The sequence below is a fragment of the Coffea arabica genome, chromosome 2e (assembly GCF_036785885.1).
Source record: "Coffea arabica cultivar ET-39 chromosome 2e, Coffea Arabica ET-39 HiFi, whole genome shotgun sequence".
In the NCBI taxonomy this organism is placed as follows: Eukaryota; Viridiplantae; Streptophyta; class Magnoliopsida; order Gentianales; family Rubiaceae; genus Coffea; species Coffea arabica.
In genome coordinates this window covers 14,750,320-14,759,785 of record NC_092313.1, presented here as the reverse complement: position 1 = coordinate 14,759,785, position 9,466 = coordinate 14,750,320, and the positions used below count along the sequence as shown (strand labels likewise).

The 9,466-nt window shown below is 38.4% G+C and overlaps 2 protein-coding genes across 4 annotated transcripts; one reads left to right on the top strand and one right to left on the bottom strand.

Moving 5' to 3' along the window:
* Positions 1–4,141, bottom strand: LOC113731655 (uncharacterized). Of its 2 annotated transcripts, XM_027257034.2 has the most exons (9): positions 4,004–4,141; positions 3,734–3,817; positions 2,697–2,833; positions 2,535–2,596; positions 1,735–1,921; positions 1,526–1,622; positions 934–1,016; positions 633–788; positions 1–231 (listed from the first exon to the last, which is right to left on the bottom strand). In XM_027257034.2, the coding sequence occupies exons 2-9, from the start codon at positions 3,772–3,774 to the stop codon at positions 224–226; spliced, it is 771 nt and encodes a 256-aa protein (XP_027112835.2). In that variant the 5' UTR covers positions 3,775–3,817; positions 4,004–4,141; the 3' UTR covers positions 1–223. The 2 variants fall into 2 exon arrangements, with proteins under 2 accessions (XP_027112835.2, XP_071935260.1); XM_072079159.1 differs by lacking the exon at positions 633–788 and having other exon boundaries at positions 4,004–4,140.
* Positions 4,142–7,028: 2,887 nt separating this feature from the next.
* On the top strand, positions 7,029–9,384 carry LOC140004268 (ATP-dependent Clp protease proteolytic subunit 6, chloroplastic-like). Of its 2 annotated transcripts, none has more exons than XM_072079165.1 (6): positions 7,029–7,350; positions 7,443–7,508; positions 7,724–7,858; positions 8,216–8,269; positions 8,585–8,677; positions 8,958–9,384. In XM_072079165.1, the coding sequence occupies exons 1-6, from the start codon at positions 7,096–7,098 to the stop codon at positions 9,075–9,077; spliced, it is 723 nt and encodes a 240-aa protein (XP_071935266.1). In that variant the 5' UTR covers positions 7,029–7,095; the 3' UTR covers positions 9,078–9,384. The 2 variants fall into 2 exon arrangements, with proteins under 2 accessions (XP_071935266.1, XP_071935267.1); XM_072079166.1 differs by having other exon boundaries at positions 7,039–7,350; positions 8,841–9,384.
* Positions 9,385–9,466: the final 82 nt, after the last annotated feature.

The following is a 9,466-nucleotide window of genomic DNA, read 5'->3' as shown; positions in this document are numbered from 1 at the left end:
TGGAGTACAAACATTTTCCATCACGTGATGAGTTTACAACGGGATGAGTTTACGAAAAGGTCAATCAATTGGGCATACAAGCCAATAGATACCTTTTAACTTTGATCCTACAATCAAAGAAGAACATTCTCAATAAAATGCAAACCATACTAGCAGCGTCTGTCAGGTCCATCTTCCGAACTCTGCTCGTCCCACAAGATGACGTCACTGCGGATGAAATTGCTTATGAACCTGGGAAGAATTGAAATCAAGCACAATGAAATTCAGGTTATATCGTGTTCCCGAGACGCCACCTAATCATAAGATATCCCGAATTCTACTCCCAAACCCTCCCTTTTCTCTCTTCCCCTCTTACTCGGACCAAACAATAAATTCAGGTTATACCGAGGCTCACTTGCGTTTCCCATGTTTATTATTCAAAATATGCCCACAAACCAATAAAAAAGCATTCTTTCAAGTTTTGACATAAAAGGAAAAAAGAAAGCTAATAAAAAGTGAGGTTTAAGACACCAAGAAGTGCAGATCCCAAAGTCGTTTATTGGAATACAGAAATTATTAACTTAGACCGCACATTGCTCGACATGATAAAACCAACCACAGCCTCCACCTATCAATGAAGAGCAACAACTCACCATTTTTCATTAGATTAAACTCGCCAAATAAGGTAAAAAGATGGAAATGGAGATGAATAACATGATAGTTTTCCTTGATCCCAAAAGGAGGGGGATGGAAACTTGTTTCAAACTTTTGACCACATGAAGGCACAGCGACCAGAGCATCAGTTGTTTCTGAGAATAGATTAACGGAATTAATTACTTCCTTCTGTATTTAAAAGTCTTCTATTTTATCCTACTTAGGACTCTTGTTTTTGTTTATTTTTTTGCATGCGTTATGATGGAAGGTCATTTGGGAGATCAAGAGAAAGAACCTTACCATAATTTTGATGCACCATAGTGTACTTGAAAATGGCTTTAACAAGGGAACCATAACTCATAGACTTCAATGGCCCCATATGTCTGCAACATACAGCAAACAAGAAATAATTCAAGCGAACCATTCTGATGCAAGAACTGAAATTGGCATTTGACACACTCAAATAGTCAATATTTATAGCAAAACAAACGCGATTTACAAAAGTCGCATTAAAACGTTTTGTGCCAGTATCAGGAAAAAATAGCGCGCACTCTCTCTCTCTCTCTCTCGGGAGGGGGAAGAAGCAGGATAGATCAATTATTATAGGGATTCTACCTGAAATCCGAATTTCAATGATACCAATGCCTAAGATATTTCAAAAAGCAGGCAAAGCAATGAACTAAAACCACAGTGACCGGGCCAGAATAGCACAATAGTCTATTTACACAATTTCAAGCAGAAACAGATGCAACTGTGGTGGGACTATTACAAAGTAATCCACTGAAGCATATCCGAGAAAAGTTCTTGGCACCTTAAGAATTGACAAAAACAGCAGCAATGAGGAATTTACTCCTATAAAAATAACATCGTAGCACTTTACTAATTTACTTACACTATTTCAGTGTACCGAAGTCTCCATGCTGGAAACCCAAGATGGCATCTTGTGGGTCCATAAATTAGTAGCAGATCAGGATCAGCTCCTCCAGAACCTGTTAAGACAATACTAACAAGAATAATATAAACTTGCACAGACAATGCTAGAAAAATATCTGCTAAATGTTCGGAAAATCTGGGAAGCCAAAAAGAGGCAAGACAGGATACCAATGGCTCCTAAAGCTTCAGCCATTTGAGGCTCTGTAAAATCTGACTTTTCCTTAGTACCATTTGCATAGTGCTTTACAAAGAGATAATTAGCTGCTTTGGCAACTGCTTCTTTTCCATCCTCAAATGAAACAAACTCCAAAGTCAGATTTCTGCGGGTAACAAGCCGACCATTAACAGCAGCCTCCTGCAAGAAATCACAATCCAAGTCTATTATGCACCATCTTTCTTTCAAGTTTATCAAAATTCAACTAGAGCTTTGCATCAAACCTATGACATTGGCTATATCAACACTTTTTCCCCCACTAAAGCCATACTTGGAAAGGGGTTACTTAGCTATTCCATTTAAATAATCATATCCTGTTGCTTCCTTTCATGTTTCCTAACACCTTTATTATCCTTCAGTCCACCATTACAAAGTTAATATTTCACTCTTCAATCCAAATAATTGGACTGGCTACAGAGACCATGTATCTTGAAAAAATATTACCACTCAGGCAATAAGCAGGAGAAAGGGCTTTGACACATCTCTTGGGCTCAACAACTCGGCAAATCAAAACTTCATTTACATTTTCACCATAATAACACACTGAACCAGCAGATTCCAAACATAAGATATTAAGTCATGCATACAAACCGCCCCTAATGTCTTTTACACAAAATAGATATGTAAAATTGATTACTTCATTAAAATATGCATCACAACGGAATATTGAACTGACAAGGTTGACATATGACATATACTGTCATGAATACTTGTAGAAAAGGATCTAGCTAATTGTGGATGAAGATCATGATACCTCAGACAAGTTTGCACTGCTGAATCTTTGCATGATAGGTTCCTTGTTCTTTTTCAACACACCTGCAACAGGAAAATGCTATCACACCTGTCAGGTGAAACTTACCAAAGGAAATGTTGAGTAAATTCTAAAGCATTTTCACTTTCTGGATATCCCTTTTACCTTCTGGATCATAAAGGCAGACACTTTTCACACCAATATCTGCAACCCACTGCAATAACTCCAAAACTTTTGAAATACCATATGGTGACGGCAAAATGCAGAATGAGCCAAAGTGCACGAAGACCCAGATTTCCACTCTAAACATAAATAGTAAAGTCAAATGAATATCCACAGAATAATGATCATCCGAGGACACGGAAAAAGTATCGTACACCAATCAGCCCAAACAACAACATGAATCGATATTGTTAGTTATTGAAGTAAGGAAATATCAAGCATTTACCAATCATAAGGCCAAGTAATCTCCAATTTGAGATTGACTAAGATTGAAAAATGCTTGAATTTGATTAACAGCACAGCAAAATAAATTACCCTTTTTCCTGGATAAACTTTAAATTCTACTTTTTAGAATGTTCTGACTGGGAATCATCTAATATTGTTTATAAGGAAAGCTATCCCTTGGTCAAGGTCACAATCATCACCACGTAAAGAAAGCCAAACCCAGCATCACAAATGTGGCCTATTGCGTAAAATGATTGAAGCAGATTAAGAAGTAGCTATAGTCCCAGAACAGATTCAGTGATGACACCTATAAAGAGAAAATAGCCCAAACAAATGACATGAGACAAGTGGAAGATCCAGGAGCTTATCTCGTAGTCCATTATATAGGTAAAACAAGCTCTTGCACAGAAGTCATTTTGAGGAGAAAAAGTGATTCCAAAAAGTTAATCGAGTGAAGGCGAGTGTTCCACCATGTTTAGCTCTTATAAATATGGTAGTGGCGTCCAATGGTTCAAATGGTTAGCAAGTTCTTACTTTGTGCATTTAAACCATGAACACAAAGAGGCATAAGCTCAGAAAAAAAAAAATCAAGATCTGGTGACATATTTGAATGAAAATTTTTCAATAGAAGAAAATTTTTATCCATGTTACAACTCAACCCAACTAAATGCCCCTAAGAAGAACTTGAAAATAAAACCAACAATAGGGATTTGGGAAACAAGGAAGAGTAAAATTCTTGAACCTCAATCACTCACCCGGGAAGCCCATTTAAGAAGCTCCTGTGTTTCATTTCCATAATTCTCTGGTCCGTGTCTTGCTGCCTCGCTAATACACACAAGCTGATGATCATGTACAATTAAGAAGATCTTAGTAGTGCAGTGGTAGATTCTTGAGGGTAACAAATCACAAGAAACCTGATCACACTTACAGAATCGAGGAAGAAGTACTATTGAGTAGATGAATGTTTTTCTGTTAAAGAGAAAGTACGGAAGCATATATGGTCAAAGGGAGAGCAAATCACTTACCGAAACAACTGAGAAGAAGAGGAGGATCACTAAGCAAGATCTCATATTTTCCGTCTTCAAATTAGTTAGGAAATGTACTAGTTGAATTTCTAGTCTTGTTTTGCAACTTATCTGGGGGAAGGAAACTGTGATCCTCTGACTTTTGTATATGTAGTACTTCACCACAAGATTTGAGTTCAATACCACCACTATTTTTCTTTAGCAAAATGGGTTGGGCGGGGGCGATTGGGTGCTTCGTGGTCCAGGTTAATTAACACATGACCACATGTAGCATGATCATTACGTAATATTGGCAGAAGAGAATGCATGCACAGTAGTTGCTATACCAAGAAGTAGTATAGACTTGTTTCACGCCCCAGAAGGGGAAAAAGATATACTCTAACATATAATACAGGATCGTGGTTGCACAGGGTCAACGCCAAATCGGCAGCTTCTTCGAGTCTGGACCCTTCTTAAACTAAACGATTTGAATAGATCATCAAAAGCAGAACAAAACCACGTACCTCCTTAATAATTGCTTAGCCACTTGTCCTTAGGACGTGGATGTTAACTGGTACAGATTCAATAAAATATACTTACAGTCAATTGCCAAGGTTAATCCCCTGATCTTTTCTTTTCCCCCTTCCTTTGAAATTCCTGGTAATCAGCTGCAATGGAGAAGGATCTTTTCTAGTAATTAGTTTCTTCTTATCCTCCTCTTTTTTCTCGACAGTTGCTTTGAATTAAATACTAGCAGTTAAGGCTATACATGAAAGACACATTAACAGGATTTAAAGTTGTGTGTTTTTGCCTGTGAGGTAAACTAGAGTCTTCTTTCGACCTCAGGAAGGTAACAATAATATAGTATCTTGTTTCCTGCGTACATTTGTTGGTTGATTTCTGTGCATCGCCCAGATTAACATAACCGTTCATTACCAGTTACCAGGCTTTGGCAGCAGCATATTCTCTTTGAAAATTGAAATCAGGCTGTCTTTCGACTGGGGAATGTAGCCTTAACTAGCCAATGGCAGGCATCTTCTTGTTCACAGCACAAAACCTCGAACGCAAATGATGCATGCCCTCCTAAATCCCAAGTTAGTTAGCCTTTCCGCTTCCGGCCGTAATTAATCACAGATTTATTTTTATTTTTTTTTGGGATTTACAGAGAGTCAACGCAAATCCCTGGGCTACAGCTGGGGAATGGAAGCATATGATGCTGATCGATCTTTGACACTGGTAAGAAAATGTATATATTATCCAATCGATTCAACGTTATTAATTAGCTTCTGTCAGTCTTAACAGCTAGCTAACGGTGCAAGTTTTGAGAGAAATATATGGACTCATACATCATTTTCTGTCACTAGTATGTCATACAATGCAAACTATTTAAGTAGTGCATTTTTTTTTCCTTCTTTTTGGATAACTTATACTTTTTTTTTTATTTGAATTATCAATGACAAATTAAGAGTCAACGCGTTGGGGACCCATAGCGTATGTCGTTTAGTCAACCTACAAATTATCCGGGACTGCAGCTGAGCTTTAGTCCATTGTCATCTTCCTATTTATCTAGATCGACAGTACTAGTGTTTAAATCTACAAAATATTTGGGGGGCCAAGAATTTTAGCAGCACTTGATTGCACCAAAACAGATGATGAATTCTCATTTGTCCGTTGTACTTAATGCATAGCCAGACGAGGCATGGATCAGTAGGCTCGAGTTGACTTGGAAGGGGAGAATAACTTAAGGTCAAGAGAAGCCTTGTCGGTACATCCGATCCGGGTCACAGACGCTGGACTTTAGTGAGACCAGAGATCACATTATTCTCCGTTTTAGTAATTATAATAATCAACAATGTTGTGTGTTGTTTATTGCGTAGTAATACGTGCACTTCCGAAAACAACTCTGCCCTGGTTTTGAGAAATGTAAAAGATTGGAAGCCGGTTGAGTTGAGGTGCAGAAACGTCTAGGAGCGAGTGGGGATGGGAATTTTATTGCAAGACGGCCTATTGGGATTTCTTCCAATTGGAGATTAACGACCAAAAACTATTATGCCAATTGAAAAAGGGATGCAAATTGCAACTTCTGAATCTAAGACTTGATTTGATGTTCCATCAATTTGCCATGCTTATCTAAAAGACTTTGTGATGACAGATAAAAGTGCTTTTCAAAGATTGGAATTGCGCATCAGCATTTGGAAATCTAGCTTTTGACTTTGCGTTAATGCGAACTGCAAAGCGGCCTTCGATTTCAACTCTGAATTAATGTAAGTCACAACATCGACAACCACTGATCCGTTTTCAACGAGCGTTAAAGTATGCCAGTGACTTTGGCAGGCAGAGCATTTTGTATCCTTGCATCAGTAATCACTGATCAATCTGTCGTTGTGATTTTATGTGAAGTTGGTTCAAGATCCTTTTTTTTTTTTGGCCCTTTTGCCCCCTGCAAAAATGCAACAAAAATTTGTTACTACGAAGTGTGTAGGAGGAAAATCTGCAGCCTCTATAGCAGAAAATAGACCTAGGATCGATGCCCAGTTGAGATTGGTTAGCGTGGTTCCTGACCTTTACCGAAGTACATTAGTTTGTTGGCGTGACAATGGGAGAACAGGGGAAATGGAATACACAGACACAACGAGAGGTGCCCGTTAGAGTTCAAATGGATGGATGAACCTCAATTGTCGGCCAAGGGGGACAAGGAATAAAGTGAAGATCTCTTGTTCAAATCCTCAGTTTAGTTTTCTACTGCTGATCAATAGTTACCGAAGAGTGCCCTGATGATGTCCGTTGACTCGGTCGAGATAGTAGAGCTAATGTCATACGTTCCTGTCAATTCGGGTTAGAAACTTTTGTCGAATATTTGTTCGTCGCACAAGACTTGTCTAATGCGTCTTAAACATTCTTTTAGTAAAAAATGACAATCCTAACCTGACAAGGTGGTATCCACTTAAAATGTCAAATTTACTCCATCCCGCAATCACACGTACAAAAAGAGGAAAAAGAAATGTAGGACTAATTTCCAATAAGCGAGTGATTGGTTGTTTGTGGTGCAGATTTGACATGGACAGTATCCAAAGTTTCTTTTAGATTTTTCATGCTCATCTTTTACATGGAGAATGGTTTCCTTGATTTTGAGACACTATGTTCTTATGATATTTCATCGCCTACAGTTATGGTCCTATAGAAGCCAAAAAAGGGAACCCTCCCATTATGCCGGCTGTAATGACACCAGGGGGACGCTGGATCTCTGTACTGTCCTATTTAGGAATCGCATTATCTTTATTGGTCAGCCAGTTACTTCTCAGGTGGCTCAACAAGTTATATCACAGCTCGTGACTCTGGCCACTATTGATGAAGATACTGATATTTTGGTGATGTTATATTACCTATCAACCATAAAGTTAAAATTTTAGTAGAGTGACATGAATAATTGATAACCAGTATTGCATTTTCTGCATGTCAGATGTATCTGAACTGCCCAGGAGGGAGCACCTACTCTGTCTTGGCAATCTACGATTGCATGTCCTGGGTAGGCATAACTACTCTTTCAAAGTTCTGTCAGTGATTTTATACTTGGATTGATATTGCATGCCTTTTCTCCTCTGTAAAGCTCATATTATGCTTGAATTTTCGATGTTTTTTTAAGAGTTTGTAATTAGAAGATTTGCAGTTGGTTTAATGTCTTCACTCATTGCTTTTACAAGCGTAGCTTCTCTTTTGGCAATTGTTTTGTCTCTGATAAAGCCTAAGGTCGGTACAGTATGTTTTGGAGTTGCTGCAAGCCAAGGTGCGCTGCTGCTTGCTGGTGGAGAAAAGGGCATGCGGTATGCGATGCCAAATGCACGTATTATGATACATCAACCGCAAAGTGGATGCGGGGTACAATGCCATTCTTTATTTCAATTTTTTCTGCTTTTGGAGTAAATGTCATCATTGATGGACCTTAAAAAAGAGAGAGAATGAGGAACAAATTTAATAATAGCTTATAAAGTGCAATGGTGTGTGCACCAACTTTCTGTTACTCTTGGGTTTCCCTTATTCAACTTCATTTCCTAGAAGGAAAGGACAGGATGGTACAGAATGATGATAAATAGGTTATTTTATCTTTGGCAGATCTTTATTTCGACACAAAGAAACCACCGTTTTGCTAGCTTCTTTTGACATAAAGAAACCATTTTTTATGCTTGGCAAGATTGATTAACTGTCCGTCACAAATGGTTTTATTTCTTCTTGCAGGGACATGTGGAGGATGTAAGGCGCCAAGTGAATGAAGCAGTTCAATCTCGTCATGTCAGTTTTCTTTCCTAATCAGCTTCTTTACTTTGATGTTCTCCACTAATTATTTCAGTTTATGATTGGCTCTTCCGGCTTCTTTGCTGGAATTTGGTATACCAACATGTTGTTAAAACAGAAACCAACAACCAATTTGTTGTTTCTTTGTATAGAACATCTCTCCTCTGATGTCAATGAAACTTTGATTGCTTAGGCTGGGTTTCTGTTAGTATGATATTTATCTGTGATCCCAGACTTGTTATAATTTCTTTTAGTACTTCTACTACCTGTCAACTTATAGTTCTTCACTCCTTAAATTGTTATGTAATGCAGAATATTGACAGAATGTACGCTAGTTTTACTGGCCAACCTCTTGAGAAAGTGCAACAGTACACTGAAAGGGATCGTTTCTTATCTGTCTCTGAGGTAATGCTGCTAGCTTTGTCCTCTCCTTTTAGTTTATATTACACAAATTATTAAAAGACTTTGTCCATTAAGTGGAATTAGTTTGAGAACATCGGCTTTTTTTACTGTAGCTGCCACATTTGTTAGCAAAAGTAGCATTTCTTCATGGCTATCTTAATTGCAGGCTATGGAGTTTGGTCTAATTGATGGGGTTTTAGAAACAGAATACTAAAACGTAGACGTGATACGTGAAGCTATAGCATGTTTTCCAAACAGTGACTTGCGCTAGTAAAAACGGCAGAGCATAGCGGGGCTTGATGTTGCACAAGCAAAGTGGCAGCACGGCATGGCATTGGACATGTGCCATTTAGCAGGTGCCAGGCAATGCTTGTTTTGCAACCTTCTTGGAACATCTTGTTGACTGAGACATTAAATTGCAAACTCTCCCCAGCAAAATTTATTGAAATTCCTTGCTTTTTTACAACACACTTTGCATATTGTATCGCTTATGTAATTGGAAGTCGTGGAATGAGTCTCTGTTGTTGTGATACCAGTAGAACCTTAGTGAATCATTTAACCTGGACGTGTTATGCGTAAGAATAGAACCTGGCGAAGGTGTAAAATGAAACATCTTTGCTTATTGGTACGGCCGGTGCTTCTCTTCAAGTTGCTCTGCCGTGTTTGTACTAGAATTAAGTCATAAGTCAAAAGTGACGTGGTTTCTTGCATTCAATTCCCTCTTAATTTCTTGCACTAAGCAAATTCAGCACTGTGCGTGGTGGCGGGCAGAAGAAATTTGTGGTTTTACGT